The 27,388-nt window shown below is 35.0% G+C and overlaps 2 protein-coding genes across 2 annotated transcripts in view; both read left to right on the plus strand.

Moving 5' to 3' along the window:
- LOC111048005 (DNA-directed RNA polymerase II subunit RPB1) overlaps nucleotides 1–6,782 on the plus strand; it is a 32,602-nt gene extending 25,820 nt beyond the window's left edge. The window contains exons 20-24 of the mRNA XM_039435089.1: nucleotides 1,014–1,217; nucleotides 1,861–2,025; nucleotides 3,260–3,398; nucleotides 4,544–4,735; nucleotides 5,208–6,782. Coding sequence (XP_039291023.1) covers nucleotides 1,014–1,217; nucleotides 1,861–2,025; nucleotides 3,260–3,398; nucleotides 4,544–4,735; nucleotides 5,208–6,322 — 1,815 coding nt within the window. The 3' untranslated portion in view covers nucleotides 6,323–6,782. The remainder of the gene's footprint in view (nucleotides 1–1,013; nucleotides 1,218–1,860; nucleotides 2,026–3,259; nucleotides 3,399–4,543; nucleotides 4,736–5,207) is intronic.
- Nucleotides 6,783–8,409: 1,627 nt separating this feature from the next.
- Nucleotides 8,410–22,024, plus strand: LOC111047994 (glucose dehydrogenase [FAD, quinone]). Its single transcript, XM_039434210.1, has 10 exons — nucleotides 8,410–8,861; nucleotides 9,809–10,011; nucleotides 10,833–11,019; nucleotides 13,247–13,491; nucleotides 15,053–15,223; nucleotides 15,550–15,703; nucleotides 17,307–17,464; nucleotides 18,300–18,477; nucleotides 19,739–19,961; nucleotides 21,749–22,024. Exons 1-10 carry the CDS (start codon nucleotides 8,702–8,704, stop codon nucleotides 21,945–21,947), a joined length of 1,878 nt encoding a protein of 625 aa, XP_039290144.1. The 5' UTR covers nucleotides 8,410–8,701; the 3' UTR covers nucleotides 21,948–22,024.
- Nucleotides 22,025–27,388: the final 5,364 nt, after the last annotated feature.

Here is a 27,388-nt window from a genome sequence, read left to right on the forward strand (position 1 = left end):
TTCGTTTAATCTGGTAGAATTCATAATGACGGCAAAAAATTGAACGTCCAAAATTCTATGTGTGTGTAACTGGCTTTACAAGTTCTTTGGAATCTTCAGAAAATATTTACCATACAATTCATTGATATTGAATACACAATCCAGAATCTCAAAAATACTGTGAGTGTTCAATATGCTATTTTCGAGGTTGGAATTTAAAGATGGTTTTAAATTGTATTTGAACGTTGTAAGAATGTCTTTCTCACTTTTCAGTAATTTGACTTTGTCAATCAGTAATCCCTTATCAGTTTCTCATTTGTTTCTTTCACAAAATCAGCTCAATAAAAACCAAAAAGCAGACAGAATCATTCCCTCATAAGTTGACTAAATGGGAAAATTTACTTAAATTGTATAGTTATTGTTGAAATGTATTACAGTCTTGTACAGGTTGTAAATTGTTGGCTCAATTTGACTCCACCTTCAAATTTCGACAAATTTTGTGTTCTCTGTAAAATCAATGTTATGATAGGAAATAATTTATGTCAATATCAAGTTTAAGCAACAGTGAATAATGAGAAATTATTTTCATGTAACTCGGGAAATGGGTTCAAAACGCGCGTTTGCTTGTGAACCATGTAAATTACTCCGCATGTCTGAAAATGCCTCATGTGTAGATTGAAAAAGTGTTACTCAATATCACATGTTACACTCATGTTTAAATGGCAATCTATACGTTTATTGACATTAGTGAAAGTCTGTAGAACTATTGAGTTTTAATATTCTAATTGAATTGCTTTCAAATTCCTTCAATTTGATTTTCAGTTTTAAAGATTCTAAATTTGTGATTGCTGTAATAAAGTTGATATCAGTGTATATCTGTAGAATAATTGAGTTCATATATTCCAATTCAATTCCTTCAATTTAATTCTCAGTTTTAAATATTCTAAATTTGTGATTGTCAAATAACATTTTTTCTTTTAGGGTAATTTGCTTTTCAAATATATTGTCACTAAAATTTCGAAATTATTTTGTAGGGTATCGAAGCAATTTCAAAGGTATACATGCATCTGCCGCAAACCGACTCGAAGAAACGTATCATCATCACGGAGAGTGGGGAGTTCAAGGCTATTGCCGATTGGCTGCTTGAGACTGACGGCACCAGTCTCATGAAAGTGCTCAGCGAGAGGGACGTGGATCCGGTCCGAACCTGCTCCAACGATATTTGTGAAATTTTCTCGGTAAGACATGAGATCCTTGAGTTACTGTTGTATATTTCGCAATAAAATATTAATTAATGAAATACTAGCAGGTGACCCATGCTCCGCAAGGGTCTGTTTGAAGCATTTGACAAACTGAAAACTTGACGTACCGTACTGAAATCTTGAAGAAATAGAAATTGACCTTTAACCATCCTCGGTAAATCAGGATTCTATATGCGAAATTTCAAGTTATCAGTTCAGTGGTTCAGATGTGATTTTGGGTGGGCTTTTATCGTTGTGTAAACTTCTAATCACAAATTGAATGAATATCTTTTAATTATAAATTGAAATTGATTGATTAATAAGAATAAAAATATACATATAACCATCCTCGGTAAATTCAGAATCTTGATGTAAATTTGCAAGTTAATCAGATCATTAGTTCATAAGTGATGATGCGTCAGTCAATTATGTTTTTCCTATCCCATACGTGTATAAGCCGATTCTTTCTTTTATTATTTTATAGTTTTTATTCTGTAACTCCATGGGTTCTATTCTTGTATCTACCTAAACCTGTAGATCTATTCATGTTTCATCGCCCCAATTATGAGGTAATAGATCACCTCATTTATTTCAGTAAATAAATTATATCTGGTTTTAATTTCAATTTGAATTTTGTCAGGTACTGGGTATCGAAGCCGTCCGTAAATCAGTGGAGAAGGAAATGAACGCTGTGCTACAGTTCTACGGTCTGTACGTCAACTACCGTCATTTGGCTCTGCTTTGTGACGTCATGACAGCCAAGGGTCATCTCATGGCCATCACACGTCACGGAATCAATCGACAGGTTAGAGAAAGCTACCAAGTCTCAATGCACGCTCTTATCAACATTAACTGGAATTTTCCATACACTTATAAATTGGTGCTTTCCAAAGGCCTTGAAAAGGTATAGACCCACAATGCCCATGCCTTCCCAATGCTTACTTGAAATTGAAGGCTGCCATTGAGGTATTTTAGCCCGAGATATTTTATATATTTGTAATATTATAGATTAAAAAGGTCTTGGTATGTAATAATCTTCCAGGTTGCCCCCTCAATGGCCGATTTTAATTCCAACAAGGTCCATAATAACCTTTATTTATAGACCTTGATTCCAAGTACGACACTAGCGCTGCTTGTGAGTCTATGCATCTTTAAGGTCTTTGGTGCTTTCCAATGAATTTCTGCTCTGTAACAACAAACAGAAATAAATTTACTCAAATCAAAGTCTTTATTCACAAAATTAAATACATCTAGTCCACTAGTACATCTAGTACTAGTTCAATATGTTTTCTAAACTGTGAAATATGATAACAAAATCAATTATTGTAGTTTAAAATTAACTGGCTGGAATATTCCATCTTATCTAGTTCCATTGACTCTACTACTACAATGAAACTTGTCTCAATATTGTTGTACTGTCATAGAAATGATCCAAGTTTTTTGTCTTCAATTCACTATTTGAAGTTCTATGATCAAGCTTCGTTGTGCTTATTTTAGTATTAATGTGTTTAATTTCAGTTCATTTAATTCAGAATTTTTTCAATTATTGTAGTATTATTTTTTTGTTCATCAACTCTTTTAAACTTTAATTGATAGTCAACTCCAGCTTTGCTTTTTCCGACCTCTAATCTTTGAGGTAGGTTTGAACATAACCTTAATCTTGACTAGGCTTACATTTTGGAATAGAATTTTTAGCGGCATCTCATTCTTTATATTTATTTTTTATCCTACAAAATATATAGATGAAATAGCTATTCACCTACTGTTACGATGAGCTTTCTACCCTGTTAATACCGTTTAGTCATTTTTGTAACCTATACTACGGCCGTTGTATGTAATTGTTCGTACATAAAATAGTGTTAGTTAAGGTTGAATTATAAGAATCGTTAATGCACCATGCACGAGTTACATGTAAGTTGATGATTTAACGAGTGCTTTGAAGGCTTGGAATACAACCATTACTTAAACTAACATTATATTATATGAAGATGTTTAATGACTTGCCTGCCTGATGGTTAATATGTTGATTGATTGCTCAGGACACGGGTGCCTTGATGAGATGCTCGTTCGAGGAAACAGTGGACGTGTTGATGGACGCCGCATCTCATGCCGAGGTGGATCCCATGCGTGGAGTCTCCGAAAACATCATCATGGGACAACTCCCCAGGATGGGAACTGGTCAGTTGTCATACAATTTCACTATCCAATTATATCATAACATAATACAGACTTCTTCAAGAATCACGTTTTACACTAGTTTTACACAATCTTAAGGATTTATGTAGGATACATGTCGAAATTTTGTTTTTTTTTTCAACGTCAAATCACCTTTGTGAAAGTCAAATTTTAAAGGTGTTCACTACTAAACGAATTGAGGATTTGTATGAGGCACTCATACGTTCAATCGTAACTTAATGTGCAAGTGTAGATCTCCTCATGCACATTGAGCTATCTTTGAAATTACTCTAGTAAAATTTATAACTAATTATAAGTGTGGAGTTTTTTCATGTGTGGATGTAGTGACGTTCATAAAACGGCCCCTGATAGAACGTTTATTGGCTTAAAATCCACCAATTTATTTAGATACAAGTATTCAAAACAATATTATTATGTTATCATAAAGTAAATTCCATTCATCTCCAGATTTTTCTATAGGTTTTTCTTCCGCTCATAGTTTATGAAACACATTGAATGAATATTATTACGTTACATACCAATTTATTGGACAATAATGGTCAATAAATGGTAAATATTGTTACTTGAAAATTTATCAAATCTAATTTCCTTTTCCTCTCTTACTTCTCTTGTGTGTTACATTCTCTCTTGTAAATACAATCTTCTTGCTAACTAAATCTCAATAATTCCTTTACTCCTGGTCTGCAAATTTATTTTTTTGTTGCTAACTAAACACAAGTTTGATAAGTCTCTAGGATTTTCTGATCTGGGAGTTCCATTGATACCATCTCCTGATTTAAATTTTCTTTCTCTTGCAAACACAATTTTTCTCAATTTGGTTGTTTCTATATGCCTTTTATTCATGTATGTTTAATTAATTATGGCTCAAATTCAACATAACACAAGTTTGATAAGTCTCTAGGATTTTCTGATCTGGGAGTTCCATTGATACCATCTCCTGATTTAAATTTTCTTTCTCTTGCAAACACAATTTTTCTCAATTTGGTTGTTTCTATATGCCTTTTATTCATGTATGTTTAATTAATTATGGCTCAAATTCAACATGTTTCATTAAATTATGTTAAATATTTTCATTGAAATTGTCTACTAACCTCTTGTTAACCTGTGCTTTGTTTTGCTGTTTGCAGGTTGCTTCGACCTGTTACTGGACGCTGAGAAGTGCAAGGAGGGCTTTGAGATCTCGGCGAGTATGGGCGTGGGCATGATGGATGGATCAGGCATGTACTTCGGCAGCGCCGCCACTCCCTCAATGAGTCCGTCGCGCACACCCTGGCAGCACGCTGGCACTCCGGCCTACGGCGTCACCGCATGGTCACCTGGTAATTACGCTCTCATTCATCCATTACAGTAGAACCTCTATAATAGTTCGTAGTTGACGGGACCAAGCGTTTACTACGAACTATGGAGAATATGAATTATAGATTGAAAATATGATGAAGGAAGAAGTGGAGGCTAATTATTCATGGATGGCGCAGCTGATGCTACGCTTATTCTATTATGAGTACCTTACTAATATACCGTACAATACAAAATACATAAAATACAAATATCAACGGATCAAAAGTGAAATGCGTGTGTTTGTTGCGCTGAGGTCTGTATGCACCTAGAAACATACAATAATCATACCAAGTCATGATGTATGTTATTGAACAGAATTCTATTCTAGTATGCATACTGCATGAAAACAAATATTTTAGGGAGGTGATAATGTTATCTATTCCTAAGTTAAATAATTGTAACTTTTTTGCTGAACTTATTAAATGATGTAATTTGTATGAATGTTTGTTGCAGGCGAAGGCAGTGGCATGACGCCAGGGGCGCCCGGTTTCTCTCCATCAGGCTCCAGCGACGCCAGCGGCCTGTCACCCGGCTACAGTCCCGGCTGGAGTCCCACCCCGGGCAGTCCCGGCTCCCCCGGCCCCTCCTCGCCATTCATCCCGCCCACAGTGGGGGGCATGTCCCCCTCCTACTCGCCCACTAGCAGCACCTACGCCCCGGCCTCACCCAGTCTGGCCCCCGCCTCTCCCAACTACTCCCCCACCAGTCCCAACTATTCCCCGGCATCCTACTCGCCTGCGTCCCCCTCCTACTCCCCGGCTTCCCCTTCGTACTCCCCAACTTCCCCATCCTACTCCCCCACTTCCCCTTCATACTCCCCAACCTCCCCATCATACTCCCCCACCTCTCCATCATACTCACCAACCTCTCCATCATACTCCCCCACTTCCCCTTCATACTCCCCTACCTCGCCATCATACTCTCCCACCTCCCCCTCCTACTCACCAGCTTCACCATCCTACTCCCCAACTTCCCCCTCCTACTCACCTACTTCACCTTCCTACTCCCCAACATCACCGTCCTACTCCCCATCCTCCCCTAACTATACCCCTACCTCCCCATCCTACTCCCCTACCTCTCCCTCCTACTCTCCCTCATCCCCAAGATACTCCCCAGCAAGTCCTTCCTACTCTCCGTCTTCTCCAAACTACTCCCCCACCTCTCCATCCTACTCTCCTACTTCTCCGAGTTTTGTGTCCAGCCCACAGTACACTCCTACTTCTCCGCAGTATTCCCCCACTTCCCCCAACTACTCCCCTACTTCTCCGGCGTATTCCCCCACTTCCCCCTCATACTCACCGAGCTCTCCCAAGCATACTCCGGGCTCTACCCATTATTCGCCTACTTCTCCCAAGTATTCTCCTACTTCTCCGACTTATTCAAATACCAGCCCGCAGTACTCGCCTTCTAGCACCAAGTACTCCCCTACTTCTCCCACTTTCACTCCTCCCAGTCCTCGCTACAGTCCTACTTCCCCCACTTCTTACTCCCCAACTGTTCCCGGTTACTCCCCTACTTCCCCTGTCTACTCACCAACTTCTCCAAACTACGAGTCTCCCGATGAATAAATGTATTCATGATTTCTTATTTCTGAGACACTGGATACTCACGTTTATTTATTATTATCGTACTTATTTCCAAGTATTCAGATTCATAGTTTTGTTAATGATATTACTCATTTCTGAATGACCAGTTCCATAAGTTCATAACTCATTCCTGAATCATCGGATACATAAATTCAATAATAATTTCTCATTCCTGAGTAACCGGATACATGCCTTAATTCTACTATTTTTTAGTCACCGGTTGCATAGTTTTATTATTTATGATTTCTTATTTCTCACTATTTTTGTCATTTATATCTCTAGCATTTAAGATGTAAATAGATTTATATCGGATTATTTCATACTACTTTATCAAGATTTGTTGCAATTCAGTTTGCTATGTTTTAATATATTAAAGCAATTAAAAAAAAAATGTTGAAAATGCTCAAAAATATTTAAATAAAAAATATATAAATTGATGAAATATGAGTTATTATTACCCATATCACTATAATATTAATAGTACCTAATATTTTATATGTACATACATTTATACAGAGTGAGTAATATGTATGGGAACCCTTCAATAAGTTGGGAGACTGTTGTGGATATAATACTGTAACTTTCAGGATAAGTTATTGGTCAAATACTCTACCTTTTGACTTACAACTAAATATCAACCCCTCATGAGGGGGTGATTTAGGGGTTGTAACTGAAATATTTTAAATGTAAACACCCATTTTGTGGTACATCATTTTGAAGGCCTTTTTAAAACAAGAAAGATAACATTAATATTAAAATGTTCTATGATAATTGTATTAAAAATGACGGCTGATTGTAGTTTTAGTTTTTAAGGAAATGAGGGGTTGTAACTCAAATATTTTAAATGTTAGCACCCATTGTGTGGTACATCATTTTTGAGGCCTTTCTAAAACAAGAAAGATGGCATCAATAAAAACGTTCTATGATACGTTTGTCCAAAATGGTGACTGATTGAAGTTTTTAAAGAAATAATTTATGAAGTCAGCATAGATTTTTCCCATTGAATAGGAAAAGTTATTACTATTGTATTCTTATGTAACAAAGTGAAAAAAACACTCACATTCTTTGGTGTGGCGACGCGTTTCGTGCTGGTGAGAATGAGGATTCGCCATCATACTTTAGTCTCTGTTTGGCTTGAGAATGTGCAACAACAGCACGAAACGCGTCGCCACACAAAGAATGTGAATGTTTTTGCACAGTTACATAAGAATACAATAGTAATAATTCCAGTGAAAACAAGATGGATAACCAACAACGAAAAAGTTATGAGTAAAATAAGCAAAAAATTGGAAGCGAACTGTTTTTTTTTTTTAAATCAGACATTCGAGTGTGGATATTTCGAAAACTATAGAAGATGCAGAAAAAATGTGAGATAAATATTATATTGTAGGAAATTATGTAAGATCTAACTTTAGTCTGTAAGATACATATTTTCTGAGATATTTATATATTATGCGAGAAAGGAAAAACAAAAAAAAAAATAGTACCCTTGAACCACCCCTTCCGCTTTATCACAGTGTTGTAGGGGTGGGGACTTTTGATATGTTTACCTCATCAAGTGCCGGTTGCACAAAAGCCGGTAAAATTTTAATCGTGATTAATTTCACGAGAATCAATCAGAGAAGCCGCCTTTTGAAAAAATCCTCTGGTTTTCGTAAAATTAATCACGATTAAAATTTAACCGGGATTTGTGCAACCGGGAGAAACTGAGAAGGATTTTTTTTTTCAAAATACGGCTTTTCTTATTGATTCTCGTGAAATTAAACACGATCGAAATTTAACCGGCTTTTGTGCGGTTAAATTAGGCTTTCAGCCTAAACAGAACTGCTGGGTCAAAAATTGTCTCCCTAACCCTTTTTTGAGCATTCATTGCCTGGAATATATTGCCAGTGAACTGAAGTAGAATATGAAGGAAATTCATTGATTTCTAGTGTTTCTGAATAGGCCCACTTCAATCATTATTCCAGACAAAAATCAATAATTCAAATTTTTGCTACAATAATATTGCATGTTGCAACAGCTGATTACCGTATCGTCTGCTATCGTGCTTTGAAAGTAAATTCATAAACATAACCTCACAATGAGCTTGTATATTGTCTATTTCACTGCAAGATGCAACTTGTAGGATTTCACATTATTTCAGCTTTATGTTTTAGTTAGTGAAGTTTAGACCAATATTTCTAGTCAATGACAATGTTTATTCCTTAGTCGATCTCATGGTGAATGATGTAACTATACTCTCAATTGCCTTAACTGTAATTAGATTAGTCAACTTACAGTAAGTAGACCAATAGTCTTTCAAATGAGATTTGTCAAATTGTGTCGTAGTCCAAATCTTAATGCACATATCATTCGAAAAACATGTTCTATTTGAACTATTGTTACATACTTTTTGTGTATAGTTTTTGTGCTGGAATTTTTACTGTATTTATTTATTTGCACCAAACGGCCGACATTCTAAGTGCATGGTTGCTGAGAGACTTTGAGCAGCCTTTGAATTTGAGCTACGATTATATAGTAGGTAAGTACACTCCAGTAATCAAATTTGTTCCTAGATATTAAATAACCAAAAATAAATATGCCTAGATTTGATTTTTTTTATCCGGCAATATAAAATTGATATTTAGAACGTGTAGATTAATAGCTTCATTGCAGCACTTTTATTGTTATACTGTACCGTATTGGCTTGATAAGAATTAATATCATATAAATCAGTGTGGGCAATAATTGGATGTTCATTTTGCAACAAGCCATCATCGATTCTTAAAAATATGAAATAGTTTACTTATATTATATCATTAAGAAGTGGTAGTAAACTCTACTTACCCATAGAGTAGAAAATTTTCTACTTTCTGGTCCCCAATTGTCTCTTCCAGTCTAGTTTGGACCAGTAAGGCTGCATTTTACTCATTTCAGTTTATGATTTTTCTATAACAGTTGCTGGTTTCTCAGAACAGTGCACCTTACATTTTATGTTTTAGGCCCCGAATTACATTTATTATGACATCAGGCTGGGACACCAAGTGTCCGAGCGAGCGCCGGGCATCAGTTCATTATAGCGTCTATTGCACTAATGACACCACATTTTGGTGCTGAACATGCGTAGATGCGGACACCATGTTTTTGGTTTCCTCTTGATATCTCACTCGGTTTGTCATCCCGGACATGGGTAGGACATCATTGATGTCTCGCCAATGGTGTCCCAGCTTGCTTTAATCGAGATACTACTGGTACCTGACATCTAGTGTAATGAACGTAATAAGAACTAAATCCCCGCGACAGTCACCGTCTCTTGGTGTCCCCGTCTGCAATGCCAATGTAATAAGGCTCTTGATCGAGTTGATGAGTCATATTTTTATAATATTTTCACAATCCTTTAGAAACTGTATACTATTTTTATATTATTGTAAGGCTGCTCCGGCTTTGAAATTCTGGTTCTCTAATAATAGTTTTGTGTTGTTTTCCTAGTAGGCGCAGGTACAGCAGGCTCGCTAGTAGCGGCAAGACTAGCAGAAGATGCCGATGTTTCAGTGTTGGTTTTGGAGGCAGGTGGGGCTCCTTCCCCTTTATTCGACATTCCCCTTGCCGCACCCATGCTACAGCTGACGCCCTATGACTGGCAGTACAAGACTGAGCCCCAGAGTGGGGCGTGCTTCGGCCTAAACGACAAGGTCAGCTATAGTCTATAGTTTGAAATGAAACTTAAAAAAATCCTTGTTAGGAATTAGGACTTTTAAGTCCTCTCTATCTCTACCACTTAATGTTATAGTTTCCTGACATACACAATACGTTCCCTTTACTAATAGGTCAGTTGAAACGATAAATATTTTGGTTGCACATACATCATACTGTTATTGTACTGCACAAGTGTGTGATCACATTGGATGCGTATATGTGCAAGTGCAAACTTGAGGAACAAAATCTAGAAAGATCAATAAGAACACTCACACTGAACGCTTGTACTTGCTGGTGCGTTCAGTGTGAGCAGCTAAATGCAAGTCACAACGTGTTCCAATGGCACTTTTCAAATTTATTTTTTCGGCTCATGCATGATTCGACTTGCACTTGAACATTATACGCATTTGCTGTGATCAAATCCTTACTGTGACATGTTGCAACTGTATACATTGTTGTGCTATACTTTTGTTGAGATGAAAAAATATTATCTACGGTAATGAATTAACCGCCTTAAAATCAACGTAAACAAAATCAGGAGAGCATCGTTAATCTATTGATTTGTGTACGAAATGATTCTTGGAGTTGGCAGAGTTGATGTATCATCTACAAAATAAATAATTTATTGTGTATTTATAAATTTATATTCTTCTGTAGATGGTGTGAACACTGAAACTAGTTGTTATAATTTATATTCTTAATCTATTATTTTCAAAGGGTACTATAATTCTATTTTATAAATAAGTAGCCCTGATTTCATACGTTTTAAGAAAAATTTATTGTGTAGTTGAGCTGTTGATCTATTTGATTTTTGCAGGTGAGCCCGTGGCCTAGAGGGAAAATCTTGGGAGGTTCTGGGCGGTTAAACTATATGGTTTACCTGAGAGGCCATCGCAATGACTACGACACGTGGCCCTCTGATGAGAATGAACACTGGTCCTACAACGAGGTGCTACGCTATTTTAAGAAATCCGAAAAGCAGTATGGTCGATTCAAAAAGAATAGTAAGTAAATTGAGATGATTTGAAGAGTTGAATCCCCCTCTACTTGACTCACATGGAATTATTGCATCACGATAAAGATTATTACATCATGATAAATACATTGGTTCATTATAAAAAATGCATGGATGATTGGGGCTCTATTTTGTAATATCGGGGCACCGAGCTTCGCTCGTTATTTATTTATTGATAAACGAACACAATTCTTTAAAATGATTGGGGAAGGACTAATAAGCACAGCCCAAAACTGTTTCTTCCCCGAATTTTGATTTAATCACTATAAATAGTCCAAAAAGTAGGGTATGTTCCATACACTTGACTTCAGGTCCAATTTTCAGTCCAAACATTTGAAAACAGAAAAGTTATAATTAAGATTGTTTATAGAACAAATTGAATAACAAAATAACACTCACTAATCACTTGAAACTGTAAAATAATGATTAACTTTGAAAATTATGATGAATTTGAACATCGCGAAAATATGTTTTTATTTTGAATATGATTATTATTTTTAATTAGTTATGAAGTTCCAAATTTCGTGAGAATCGTTAGAGCCGTTTTCGAGAACCGGTGAAATACAAACATATAAACAGAAATTGCTCATTTAATAGTATAGGATAATTTCAGTCAAACAAAGGGCTTACATTCACACTGTCTATTTCCATACCTGTAATTGTCATGTAACGGTGCTGTAAAATGTCTTGCATAATTATAACTAAAGAATACAATAATTTATTATACAGAATGCCTCAATACTTATCATAGTGATTAGTTCAATTAGGTGCATTTGTACTTGAGTATAAAACAACGCTAGTGTATATCGGAATAAACTGAACTCCTTATGAGGCTAATAATTGTTGATAAAATTGTTTCTTGAATTGATTCCAGTTTTTGTCTATTTATCGATGTTCCATTAAAAAATCAAGGCCCAATCACTTCATTATATGAATGAGTACCGCTCCTATCATTAAAATCAGGTTTACTCAATTGCATTTCAATGATAACTCCTTGGTTTTCTCAATACTCATTGGTACTAATAGGACTGCTATTTTTATTATTTAGCGTATGGCGCTACGACACAAATCTTTATATTATCTAACACAAGTCACACATATCAACAATGGAGTCATCTTAGTCACAAGTTTTAAAAAAGGTGGAACAAAAAACTTTTTTTCAATTTTTATATACTTATATCTAGTCAATTTAAATATGCCAATGCATCTGGCGTAGCTACCAGGAAGTCATCCAGCCTGCCCTCATAATCTGTTCTTGTGCACTCTTCTACAATGTGTCTTATGGCTTGAACAGCGTCACACTCACAAAAAGGCGTTGGAGCCTTTTCTAACTTGTGCAACGCATAGGCACATCTTCCATTCTGAGTTCGGATCCTGTTAAGAGCTGACCACAGTTGGCGTGGCATTTCAAAACCTGTTGGCTTTTGGGTGTTACATGAGGCAAGATCAATTTGCCTTGCATGCCACTCTTGTTGCCAGGCCACAGTATACATCATACAGTTTGGAAACTCGGCTAGTGCCCTGGCGCAAAAATCCGCCATCTTGTTAGGAAGTTCCGCATTGTAATAGTATTGATGGGAAGTTCGGATCACTTTACTGATCCGGATCAATTGATCTCGCTCACTGCCGCGAGCCAATCAGAAGACCAGGATTGGAACTTCCTAAGGTCACGTGACGTGTCTAGTATTTGTGCCATGTAAAAAGCATTGGTTGGATAGGCGTTTGATTGAAAGTTTCCATTATGTATCTAATCTGTGACCAGGCGTCTGTTAAACTGAACCCCCCATCCAGAGCATGTAATGCCGTTCTGGTGGGAGGCTTCCGAGACGGTAGACGGATTTGTTTGGCATGTTCTATATCAATCAAAAATGAATTTACTATCCTAAATTCACAATTGAGGCGAAACTACTGTATTGATAGTGACTTTAGAGCCACTCTGTATAATAATTGTTTCAGTAGTTTTTAGTTTAGTTGAAACTAGAGTATATTAATCTGGTTACAATTGTTTCATTGTGGATTTTATTCATTCATTGTTTTCATATTTTTTAGTAGTTATCAGTTTAGTTTAAAATAGAGTTTATCAATTTGGTGACAATAAATTGTTGTTTTTGTGGAATTTATTCATTCATCCACAGAAACGGATGATAATTCATATCTATTATATCTATTACATAAATTGCCTTAATAATAGTGTTATTGACATGAATTGTGCACAGCCAACTCGCACGGCACCGCTGGTGTGATGCCCGTGTCCGATCTACTGATCCGATCTGAGTTCTCAGCGGCGGTCGTGTCGGCGGGCGAAGAGCTGGGCTACGGCAGGGTGGACCTCAACTCAGGCAATGCCACCGGATTCATGGAGGTACAGACCATGACTCGCAATGGGTCGCGGTTCAGCACTGATCAGCTACTCAGTGCTAGAAACAATATTAGGGTGTTGACACATGCCCATGTTATGAGGGTGCGTACTTTTATTCAATTTTATTTATTTATTATATATTTTGCTAGAATATTCAAGTTGAAATACAGACATATTTCAATATAATTTCAATTTATTCCAGAAAACTTATTTAACATGAGTCTAGTATGAGCGGGTTGATAATGGTGATATACCTATATCTATAACTAAGTAACTATCCAATTTGTCACTGTCTTAGCTCAGCGCTAGTGTTAGTTGGCGGGTGCTGATTGATTCAAGAGTGCAGATCCAATCCTGAATTTTTGTTGATAACATTATGTGGAACCTAACTGTGCACATCACACTTTCGTGATTGAAACTTATTGGAAAAATGACAATTTTGTAATCTATACAAGAGTTCAACGATCTCCAATGTGTACAACTGCTTTCTGGGGTTCTTGAACGTTCTGTGAAGTTTGAACGCTGCAAGGTCTACCTGGTGGTGGGTTTTCCATAGCTCGACTCGTAACTAAAATTGTTATCAATAATTTCCCTATCAGGAAATGCTACGTATTCCAGGAATTTATGCTTTCGTACGAAATCGCTATGTTTAGTGATTGTGATTATAGAATACCATTTTTATAATGCGTTTCTATATATATTTTGTGTAACCTTGTTATACGTTGAGTACAAGGTTTCAACTCCATTAAGTATTGCATTATAAGTTTTGTATCAATCATTCGACTATTCAGTTCAATGCCCAATTTGAAATGCCTCAGATCTGTAACAACTCTATTTGAATGTGCTTTTAGTGAAGTGAAGTGAACAACTACAAGACTTAACCTATTTCGGACTATGTGTAACCTTATCTAAATTTAGGAGAGGAATACCACAAGGTTACCTTATCTCTCCCTATCATTTTGATGATGTACTTAATGTATGAATCAATGAAGAATAAATAAATAAATAAAATGTACAGGTTCATCTCATGCATTCTCAATAAAAGTCAATAATGGTTTGGAGAGTGGAAGTCCTCTTAGGCAGGACCATCTTAATGCACAAATTGATAACCAATACATAGGCATTGTTCACTTATTGATAAATAATCAGTTAGGAAGTACTGTGCTATCGGTTCTACCATTGAAACGGTGTCTCCTTGAGGCTAGTTCTGCTCTTAGCCAGTCATGAGATGCAAAATCACTTTTCAGTGGTTTGGAACTCACCTAAAATCTGACGTTCACTCATTTCTTACTAACATTCTTCTCATTTCTCAAACACAAACTCAGGAATTGCTCGTGCATCATCCCTAGCAAGATAATAATAATAGGACTACAATGGTTTATGGTTTATGACTATAGATTCATAGACATGGTTTTTCTTCTTATTTTTTTGCGATGATGTCCACATGAACTCTTGTGTGTGGGTTATGAGACGGTTGGTGATGAGAGATGAGTGGACCTAGAGCTTTAAGTGGGCTCCGAACCACCAGGAATTTATGAGTTTTTAAACTCATAAATGGTTCATGTAGATGATCCACATAACTTTTCTCTGGCCGATTCATGTATTGAAACATTCACAGATAATTCCAAATTATTGGAATTTTAAATGTATGCTCATATTTCAGGTGTTACTGAAGAAAGGCTACGAAGCAAAAGGTGTGGAGTATTGGAGAGGAGGTGGAAGTCATATCGTGAAAGCCAAAAAAGGTGTCATACTGTCAGCTGGCACCGTAGCTACTCCTCAAATCTTAATGCTTTCGGGAATTGGACCAAAGAAACATATCCAAAGTCATAAGGTAAATATGCTGAATATCTTCTATTGATAGTCACATTCTCTTGAAAGTTTACTATATACAAATTCGAATTTTTCTAGTTTTCTATGAAAAGCGTATTAAAAGTTATGAGGTGAATTTGCAGAACAAATTATATCTATTGTCAGATTGTCCGATTTTCATAGAAAATTCATAATAATTCACTCAAAATTGAGTCCGACAATAATTTATTGAGAAAAGCTTTTTAGATTATTTAGATCTGTTACATTGTAGCAATTCAGGGACCTAAAATGTGCTAAGGTTCATATGTCAAGGTTACAATATTAATGAAATGTTCAATTAAATTTCAGATAAAATCAGTCAATAATTTACCAGTTGGAGACAATCTTCTGGATCATGTAACAACTGGTTTGGACATCATCACATTGAATTCTTCGTCTCCTATTTGGCATACTACCATGACTAATCCGATGTATGCATTGGATTACTTCCTCAATTCAAACGGTATGTAAAACCTCTCAAGGTCTTGGATGTCACTGAAATTACGTAAATTGACTTCATTCAAGAATACATAATTAATTTTCATATCTGTATACATATGCACTCATAGGCCAAAAAATGAAACACTCAAAGATGGTCAATAATAATAAAAAATACTTATAGACTCAAGTATGTTGTGGAGCCACTGACAAGCCTCCTCTCCAGCAGCATGAACTTCAGTCAGCCCTCCATGATATGAGTATTGTGGACAATCAGGTGTTGCATAGATTGAATTTGATTACATTGGCACGGAGGGTCTGAGGTGTATCCCCATGCTGTCGTCAGCTCAGCACACATTCCTACCTGCGTCCTGAATCGGTCAAGGCCACACCACTCTCTACGTCTCAGCTGGGTGCCAGGGACAATGTAATTGGGGTCATCCTCAAGATTTCTGTTATTTACCTCTCCCTGCAACCATCTCAGTCTTCATAGCTCCTTCACACTGCTTATTTCTTCCTGTTCATCAAGTCTTAAGTATCTTCTTTACTTGAGGCGCCTTGGTGGAGGGTTAGCCAAATCTCTAGAGACTGGGAGACCTCCATGAATTTGTTGCAACTGGGAAATGAACCTGTTCATCTTTTCAAGCCTTTTGAGATCTCCTCTCATGATATTACTCTCACTCAGTATTTGTTGGTCTCAATACCCCACTAATCTTCTTCATAGTTTCATTGAAAACTGTATCAATTTTCTCAACGTGACTTCTACGAGCCCAGACAGAAGAGCAGTACTCCCCTGTGCTTCACAGAAGTGCCAACCTTGATGTTCGAAGGGCCTTACAGTATTTATATTCATATCTAACTTGAAAAGACATGACTAATTCAACTCATTTCATTTTTTTCTATCAAAGTATTTTTTCTGTATTCCACTGGAACTTTTCTTGTCTTGAATGCATGCAAGTACACTCGTTTGTACATTCTTTCGTTAATTAGTGGCACTTGTGGAGTATTTTCATTTGTCGTATATTTTATATTTCAACTATTTCAGCATTTTGAAAGACGTCTTTCAGCCATTATTTCATGAGAAGTATAAGTGATAATTTTATATCTTAATACTGTTTTTAATATTTTAATATGGAGTTGAGAGATTCACTTTAAACTGTCAGCATTCCTTCTTCGTATGTAAACTACAACCACCGACACTTCTCATTCAACCAATGCTCACAGTTTCAATTCAAATCAAATCAATTTATTTTACATTTTTTACAGTACCGTATAGATAGAGCATGAAATTATCATAGTTACAGAAATAATTACAAGATAACTAAAAAATCACAATCATACCCTAAAGAACATTACAAAAAATCATTATTATGGAAAATAATCCCAAAGGTTACAAAAACCTGTTTGGGCAGAAAAAAGGAAGTGTGATAGTTAACACAAAGCAAATTAAGAAAGAGAAAAAACTAAAAATACAAGAAAAAAAGGAAAGAGAACTTCAGTATCAGTTCAACATTTTAAAAATACTATATTACACTATACACAATAACATTGAATTGAATCTCACTTCAGATTTTCTCTAATAAAATTGTTTATAATTTTCAATTAATTCTAAATTGTATTGTTTGCAGGTCCGTTCACGTCACCAGGCTGTGAATCGGCAGCTCTGATCAAAACCAGCCTGGCCAAAGCCGCAGATCCGCCGGATATTCAGATAATGTCGTTTCCAGCCGGTCTATCAACAGACGCCGGAGTCGTGCTGCGAAGGGCTATGGGATTCAATCAACTGGTAATTTGATATTGATACTCTATTCAATGATAGACATTTATTTATTGATTTGCAGTAAAATTCTCATAAATAATAGTTGAAAAAGATAAAATACTAAGTGTTGATTTACAAATACATAAATGATGACTAAAGTCAATTATAGTAATAAATAAATAGTAAGTAATAGCAAAAACCATTGAAATGGTTCATCACAATTTGAATACAAATTCAATTCTTTCGGAGGAGATGATAAGCCGTCGGTCTCGGTCACCTAAAAATTACTCGTCATCTCTCATCATCATCCCTCTCACTCATTACACACGCATAAGCCTAAGAGCTTATGTTGGCATCATGCATCATCCTCAGTGTTATTATTATTATTATTATTATTATTATTATTATTAATACTATTATTATTAATAATAATTTTCAGCATTAACTCATCTACACACAGTGAGGTTGCTAAGGAAAATGCTGGAATTGTCATTATAGAAGATTATTTTATGATTACATCACGGTGCTTCTATAATGTAAAACAATCTGTTTTATTATATTATAAATCATCTCTTCTTACAGGTTTACTGGAAGAAGGAAATTTTATTGAATTATTTAATATCGAAAATGTATTTGAATTATATGAGTATTTTGTTGTAAAAATAGATTTGATCTTTTCGGAAGAAAACAATGGTTATATTAATATTGTTCTGTTGTTTTAAATTGCAATATCTTGAATGTATTTGATTTATGTGCAGATAAAATAAATTAAAAATAAATATTGTCATAAAATAAATTTGTTTGATCTTTTTGGAAGAAAACAATGGTTAATTTTAAATTGTTATGTTGTTTTAAATTGCAGTTATGGAAGAAATACTTTTCAAATCTGGTTGGTAAATCTGTGGGAAGTTTATTAGTGGCTCTTCTCCACCCGAAAAGCAAAGGAACCATTCGACTGAGAAGCAGCAATCCTTTCGACCCGCCAGTCATCAACCCCAACTACCTCAAGCACCCCGACGATCTTCTAACTCTTAGTAAAGGTAATCCTATTTATTGAGGTAATCCTTTTTTTTTTAAGGTAATCCTTTGTGCTTTTATTCAAATCATATCATGTAATCAACCACTTTATTATTCATTTTGAAAAATGAACAATTTTGACTTGGATGTGTTTTCATGGCTCAAGGAACCATCTAAGATTTTTGAGCTATTATGTAAAGAAAAAGTTTTAAGATTGATTATGACAAAAAGCGAAATAAGATGAATGATGAATGCATTGATGAACTACTGAATTTTGATGAAGTGTATAGGTTTGTCAAAAGTTTCGTCCATCCTTTATTTGGAACTCAGTTTTTAATAAATAATAAAACTAAAATGTTGGCACTTTTAAAATTTATTGAATATAATTTAGTTTAATATATAAGTTTCAGATTGATTATGGCAAAAAACCAAAATAGTTCCTCAATAAATCTCTTTGAGTGATAAAATTTAATAATAATGAATGATCATTAAATATTAATTCAATAGTATTAATTATAACATCTCAAATTTGAGAAAAAAATTTAATATAAATTAAATACAATATCATCAAAATTTTATATTTGTTTGATTTTTAAATGTGAATTTGTGTTAGGGAATGAGTTTTATTGATTTTAAACTTTACAAAATAAAAACTCAGGAAGCCAAAGTGCAAATTTTCAGTGAGAAAACATGAAGAACCCAATATATAACCTATAAACTTGAGTATTGATAGGAAATGACATTGGGTAATACGGCAAGGCAACATCCAAAAAGATCTCCCATAAGAATAAAATACAACATCTCAATATTATTCTTCACTGATATCTATTACAATAATATTTTCGTTGTACAAAGAAAATTATGGTTTTATCTCAAGATTAATATTTTTAGAGTTGGGATCTTTTAAAAATATTGCTTTATTGCTTAAAATATTTTTCACATGAGCCCTAGGCCTTTACATAAATGATAATTGTAATGCAATATCAATGTATCTACAGTTCCATGTGGGTTCCGCAACATTGAGAAGTGATTTGAAGCTCATAACTTAATATTCGTAAATACTGCTACCAACGAATATTCACAGTTCAGTTGGAAGAACAAACATCACGGTGTATCTAAAATCTAATCCGTGTGATAAGAAACTGTCCAGTTAGTTCAACCAACTCCCAGTGAACAAAAGAAAGTAACATTGCAAGTAGTTGAGTTTTTTCTATTGAGTTTATCCCTCACAACATAAAAAACCATCGATTATATCTCAACTTTGTTTTTTTTATCTTTATTCAGGTATGGAATTCATCGATAAACTGATTAAAACAAAAGCGATGAGAAAAGTGAATGGCGAACTTAATGAGCAGCCTCTTCCAGGATGTGAGTCATTCCAGTTCGCCACCATTTCATATTGGGCGTGCTATGTCAGGCATATGACACTCACTGCTTATCATCCTGTGGGGACCAGTAAAATGGGACTAAAAAATGATCCCACCGCTGTTGTGGATACTACTTTGAGGTTAGAAACATTTTATATTTCATTGAATTTATTTTGTTGTTGGATTATGGTAGAGTTCACATCTTTATAATTATTTGTATTTTGAACTTTGATTTGAATAATCTAAAATCTTTTCGTGTTGGAGGAATTTATCTAATTACATCTTAAAGAAATTGATAACTTTGTTGCATTGTAAGTACTCATTGTTTAGTATGAGTTTTTTTGGCTAGTCAATTAAATACTTTCTGTGATAAATACAGTCTGAAGAAAATTCCTTTGAGTCGGTTTCTAAGTAGACTAACAGAACTACCAATGGTTGTTCAAGTCCAAGTCCCATAGCTAAAACTGATAGATACAACATGCAAACAAGAAATTCAATTTTGCATGGTATGTATGTTGATGGCAAATTGTTACATATTTGGAGAGCAGCAACAGGATTTCTGCCATGAAACCCAACGTTTTTCTCACCTAGGTTTCTCTCCCATGTGTTGTATATCCATTCTTTTCCACTATTAATTTAACATTGAATTTAAGAAGCACTTTTGTTGTACTTAAACTCATTAAATAAAAAGGCTTAGAGATTGTCAAAACCACAGATTTTATTAAAAGTAGAAAGACTGGTTTCGGTTGTAACACCATTGAGTTTATCAAAGATTAACAATGGTGTAACAACCGAAACCGGTCTTTCTACTTTTAATAAAATCTATGGTTTTGAAAATGTCTAAGTCTTTTTATTTAATATGAATAACTACCTCAATATCAACTTCAAGACTTCACAAAAAGTGGATAAATTTACTTTTTATTAGTGACGACGCTTCGACCTGGTGTATGTTATCATTAGAATGAATTTCCTCAGTTAGGTTGTGAGTGTGAGGTTTTTAAATTCAATGTTAAATTATCAATTATCGTCAATATTCGTCTATGAATAGTATAAGCGTGAACTGTCCTCTCTTTGACAATAGACAATCGACTCCAGTCTTATTATGTACAAACAAAATTGTCCATAAAAGTGTGAAGTTCACACGGCTTATTCCTGGACTAAAGTAAAAATTGTAAGATATAACCAGGATTCACATGTAAAGATGCATATTTTTATGACATAATAAGGACTAGTATGAAAAAATTTGAAGCTTTCAATACCTATCCAGGAATATGTAAGATTGTACGAAATTTCACAAGATCATATTTCCATTGAATCATACTTCTCATATTTCTTTGAATGGAGTGCATCTCTTTATAGCCGCCATTTTGTGACTCATTTCTTTGAATTAAAAATGTTTAATCGATCAAAACGCATATGCTAAAAGATAATCTATATTATAATAAAGGAAAGAATTGGCTTATACACGTACGAGATAAAAAATTCACGAATGACGCATCGTCACGTCTGAACTATTCAACTGATTAACTTGAAATTTTGCATAATATAGATTCTCAATTTACGGTGGATAACAGTTTGTTATAACTTACATGGAAATGAAATAAATATGAAAACTTGTATGAGTTTGAAAGTACACATCTTTATTGGGTGAGTATAAGTCGTTCGACAAGACAAGACAACTCCTATATAGATCATAGGCCTATTTTCAATTATTGAAGGCTTCATTACAACAAGTTCTCAGTTTGTCAGATTATTAATTAGACCCTTGCGGAGCACGGGTTACCTGCTAGTAATGAATGAATGAATACAATCTAATGTTATACTATCATCATAATGTTATTAATTGTATCGATTTCGTAAACCATATTATGGTGTGTAAGCCGTTTTGTAAGTAAATGCTTGAAACTGAAACTGAAATTATTTTCAGAGTGCGCAACACAAACCGCCTATTCGTAGTGGACGCTTCAGTGATGCCAACCCTAACCAGTGGTAACATAAATTCTGTGGTGCTGATGATAGCTGAAAAAGCAGCCGACATAATAAAGAGGATCTGGTATTTACAGCAGGCTCACTGTCACATCACAGATATACTACTTAGTCCCAAATATTCTCATGTGATATCATAGCATTATCTTTAAAGTATCATTCGGTTCCTGTTCGTTTGTAAATGACTTGTATATGATTTTGGGGTATTATGGAGTGATTCGTGGTCTATTGGATAGAGTGCTTGCGTAGCACCCTATAGATCCCGGGTTCAAACTCGCTCACTACCAAAAGTTTTTGACCAGATCACTCTAGTGTTATAGAAGGGGCACGTTAATCTGTCGGTCACATCTGAAGTATGACAGTCGTAAGGTCCATTGATGGCTTGAATTAGATATTCAGGCGAGGTAGGACCTTCCTGCAAGGGACTCTCTACCAGCAAAAGCCATACGAATTTACCTTTACTTTTGGGGGTATTATGATGATTTTAAAAGAAAGACACATATTGTACGTATTGAGAGTTATGTGTATGGTCATGATTTTGAAAATTACTTTGAAAGAAGTAGCCTATAAAAACTGGAAAAAGTACTCCAATTCGATAAAAACCAACTTTTTAGCTTTAAAACATAATCTTTAATTTCATAACTTTCCACCCAGTGTTCGGATCTTCTCGTATCACAACTACTCCTTCTTAGCCCGTCATGAGTCAAATTCGGTCGAAAAATAGAGAATTCATTCTTGAGTGTACTTCATCCCATATTTCCATACGAGTCCAATTTCTGTGTTAGAGTGCTGTGTATCTCGATAACCCGTCATGATAGAAAATTGACTTCTCTTGAATTGTAAAACAGAATCTTCTCTTCCATTTTTAGTAAAAATTTGATTATATTTCGATCATGTATCGTTCTCTATTCAGAGGCTGTTGATTAAAAACGTTAAAAATTAAAAACGAAATTTTTTAATAGACTGAAACGTTTTATAGTGATTTTATGAATAAATCGTTTGATGGAATTAAATAAAAATGGAGACAATTCTCTACAACCTTGACTACATTTTGAAATTTTCAATATTTTCTTCATATTATATGTTCACTGAGCTAAGGGTCGTGGAATAATAGACGATGTATGTACTTTTTCGTTGGACTTTAGGGATGCTGTGTCACCAGAAACTCTGTGAACAAGTTGAGATATACACTGAAATACACTCAAATACATATGAACATAGTAACATGTTGACATGCTTAGTTCTCATGTGACAAGAGACAATGAAGATGTCACTAAATTGACAAAATGGTTCTCAAAACACCCACTGCTGTTTACTTTCATCAACATTGAAAGTGTAATTCCAATAAGCAATGGGTTGATTGGCAACAAAGATATAAATTATTGTCACTTAGCTTGTGAAATTGGCGTAAATTGTACAGAGTGGTGCAGAGGAAACGCATGTTTTTCGAACCGCTAGTGCTCGGCGACGGGAGGGGGTTTTACCCTGGATCGAATGCTGGCAGACGGCCCATACTATGTCATTTCAGTTGCTATGAGGGTTTGAATGTACAACATCGTGTGTTTGCTGTCGATCAGTTTCTTAGAACTAATGAATCTGTCTGTAGTCACAGTGCAACGCTTTTCCGTCAATATTTTAGAGTTGGGCGTCGAGGTACAATGCCCGATCGAAATACTGTACTCCGATGGGTTGCAGCGTTTAGGAGTATGAAGAAATTAAATTGAAAGACAAAGGGGTTTATTTTTGTGTTATGTACACACCAACTTCTTGTAATTTCGGCGGTACAAGAGCCAAGCATTGACAACACACATCAATTATATGGAATATAATTCTTAGGTATTAGCGCTTGAATTTCATGTCAACTCTATATAGTTCTACAAGCATGTCATGCAAATCTACTCCTCCCATAGAGGCATTGTATTCTTTTACCATAGCTGGCCTAGTAATAAGCACTCTCTCTTTATTGGCTGAAGTCCACCTTTGTACCATATCAGTAGGTTCAACTGCAATGTATGTGGATACCATACAAACTGGTTAATTATCAAACCATTTGCAGGCCACAATATCATTCTCAGTATCTATGAGAGTGTCGTGACTTCCTCTACCTTTTTTGAGAGTGCCTTATCAGTTATCAATGGACAACCAGCTAATCTGTTTGCTCTCACTGTACCAACTGATAACAGACCCTGTTTTTTCAATTCTAATAGAAGACCATGGGAGGTAAACCAGTTATCTATGAAAATTTTATAGTTTCTGTTTTTTGGAACAATTTCTGCAAGTTTTATTACGATGTCACCACTGACACCAAGATTTGTCTTGTTTCTTAGTGTATCTTTACCTATATATATTTCAAAATTGTGTATAATGCCACAATTTGAAGCAAGTGCAAAAACCTTATCCTCATTTATGAGGTTTGTTACGAATGTATTGCTTCATTACACAGCGACCTTTGAATGGGATTATTAGTTCATCCACAGCACATTTTTCATCCACATCAATTTTACACATATATTGTTGTACTGTATTGATGAATGGACGAATTTTGAATAATCTATGATGCTGCGGATGATTGCGACTCAGCAGCTTAGAATTATCATTTACATGTATATTACTACGCAAAATATCAAACCGATTCCTCACATCTGCAATAAGGGGAAATCGAGTTTCTTCAGCCCAATACATCCTATAACTCGGCATCCTAACAATTGAGCTTAGCAGATGGATACCAAGGAACTGTTCAATTTCAGAAAAATTAGTGTTTACATTTTCCCCTGATTGCTGGACAGAATAAGGATTTGTCTGTTCTACTATATTATCAATTACAGTCTTATCAATAAATTTTTCGAAATATTTCTTGGGGGATAATTATAACTCCTCTGGTGGATCTGACAATTGGAGATCACAGGTACTTTCATTGAATGTAAAATTTCTTATTTTCTCCAACATGCTTTCGAATTAGGTAGTGTTGTAGAATTATTACCAGCCCGAGTTGAAGACCGTGATTGAGATGAAGGACCTGGTTGAGCCTCAGATGAAGGCCCTGGTTGGGGCTCTGATTCATCTGGAAGCTGATCAGTGGTTTCCTGGTTGTGGTTTTCAAATTCATTCAGCATTTCCTCCAACCGATTCTCAGAGACTGCTGCCGGTTCATCCTCTGAATCATCTTCATCAAATATTTCAATATCAGATACATTACCATATAGTTCATCCAACAGCTGTTCTTCACTCAAAATATTCAGATCCATAGTTACCTATAACGGAATAAAAAAAAACAAGAATGATTAATTTCATGGAACAGACATAAGTAAAAGAATGCATGATAACAGATGATCAACAAAAGTCAATTTACTATAGAGTTGTCTCTTTTTACTAAATTCAAATGCTCTTGATAGAAAAGTACAGGATAAAACTGATGAAAATTGAAATATCAAAGTGTAGGCTAGTATCATTCTTGTAAGTTATATAAAATATTCAATCAGCTTAAATGAAATTCAATACTGAGTATGTAAGTTATATAAAATATTCAATCAGCTTACATGAAATTCAATGAAATACTGAGTATCATACCTATGAAGAGATCATGTACACATCTGGATTCTAGCCTTCATTGTGTTGTCGAATATGAATAGGTCTAGTCTCAATAAAAACCGTTCGCAATATATTTACAAATTATTACAAATAATTGATAATATAGGCTATGCGCACTTTATTCATCTGATTACTGACTCATGAAATACATCCGAATAATTAGACATCAGATAATGTATAATGAATATTTTAGGTTACTTTGTAGTGATAAGATTTGTAGAATCATATGCCAATGATCACTTTTTCAATCATGTCATATTCAGCATTTTGCTGCGTAATTCTAGATATATTTCGACATGTAAATTGAAAATTAAGAGGAAAAAACTACTATTATCATGATAATATTTTTCTATTAGAATATTGAAGTAAAATACTTACCGAAAATTGTACTCAAATATCGGTGACCATAGTTGAATGCAGATGCTTGTAGTTCTTCCAAAGAATGTTAGGTTATAAACTGAATAAGAAACGATCGTTCCTGCATTTCAGCCAACACTGAAACCGATCTCCTGGTGACAAATGATTTTGTCGGAGAAGGCTTAGTTGTTGAAATTGTGCTAGACCCTGAGATCTGCGGATTTTTATCTGATCAATAATGTGATCCTAATTCTAGTTAGTAGTTTGAGGGCCTTGGAATTAAAAACATAGATATGCGGTTGACTGACTGCTCTTATAATAATGAGAATAATATAGAGAATATTACAAAATACATCTTTACATGGATAATCTAATAATCAATCTGTCTTTAAGAGACCGAATACACATGTCTTTAAGAGACCAAATTTACGGGGCACATCTGATATTGTAGTGGGGTATCAAGTACTTATCTAAGATCTGTCGTCCTCGAGTCCGGTGTCAAAGGGTGATGGATGAAGATGAAGGGTGATGGCCTCCAGGCAACGGGCTAGTGGCGTCAGATCGAAGATCGTCTTTCAGCCCCGCACGGCAAGGTCAGATGTCCGATATCACCGGCCATCTCGGTCGGCAATTCGTAAGCCCTCGTTTGACAGCAAGGCATATTTACAGCACGATCCTCGAATGAGTATTCAAGAATACACACACACACAAAAAAAAAACCTGCAACACAAGTCACAACTACTTAGTAATGCTAGAATAAATAACATACTAATTATTGTATTCAATGAATGATTTCTCAAGAAATCATCTTATGAATACAATACATACAATTACATTAAAATAAAATTAGAGGAATATTATAGGTTTTAATTTATTGTAGAATTTGAAATCTATAATGAATGGGATTATGAAAAGAAATTACTAGTTAAAAGAATGATGAACAGTTACAGAGTTACAGTTGATGTACAACCAGTGAGTATTTCAAACTTTACTCACGATTACAAAAGGTTAGAGATATAAATGACTCTACCAATAAAATAAAGAATAGGAAGGTACTCAATTTAGTATCACTTCCTTTTACATTAGTATATCGTCATACATCTCAGATGTAAGACTACAAAATTGAGTAAAATATTTTAAAATAATTGAAAAATTAATTGTTAAATCAGGGTTTGTTACCTGATACATAAAAATAAAGACAATACAACAATACTATAAAATATTCATTACTCACCCTTAAATGGGTTTTCGACTGTCACTAATCCATAGCCTACAATAATAATAAAGTGCAGCAGTCAACCGCTCTGAATGGAAATTAACTATGCCATTAATAATTTAATAAAAGGATTAGCGTTTTCAAAACTGATGGGATAAATGATTCCCAATAATATAATTTTAGTCTCCAGGAGGGAATAAAAAACTGTCTGGAAAAGACATTATTCAATCAGGCCAATAAATAATTAAGCTCCGAAAACATGTCTGTACTCTACAGAATATAAAAGCGGTCTCCTGTTCAGGTCTCCAAGTCGACCGAATCAGGATCAAAAATAGGTATCAGGGCTGGTAATATTATGCATTAAAAAATACCAAATTACAAAGGACGTGGTGGGGACGACAATAATTTCCCTCAATAGAA

Source organism: Nilaparvata lugens, chromosome 8, assembly GCF_014356525.2.
Source record: "Nilaparvata lugens isolate BPH chromosome 8, ASM1435652v1, whole genome shotgun sequence".
NCBI classification, from domain to species: domain Eukaryota; kingdom Metazoa; phylum Arthropoda; class Insecta; order Hemiptera; family Delphacidae; genus Nilaparvata; species Nilaparvata lugens.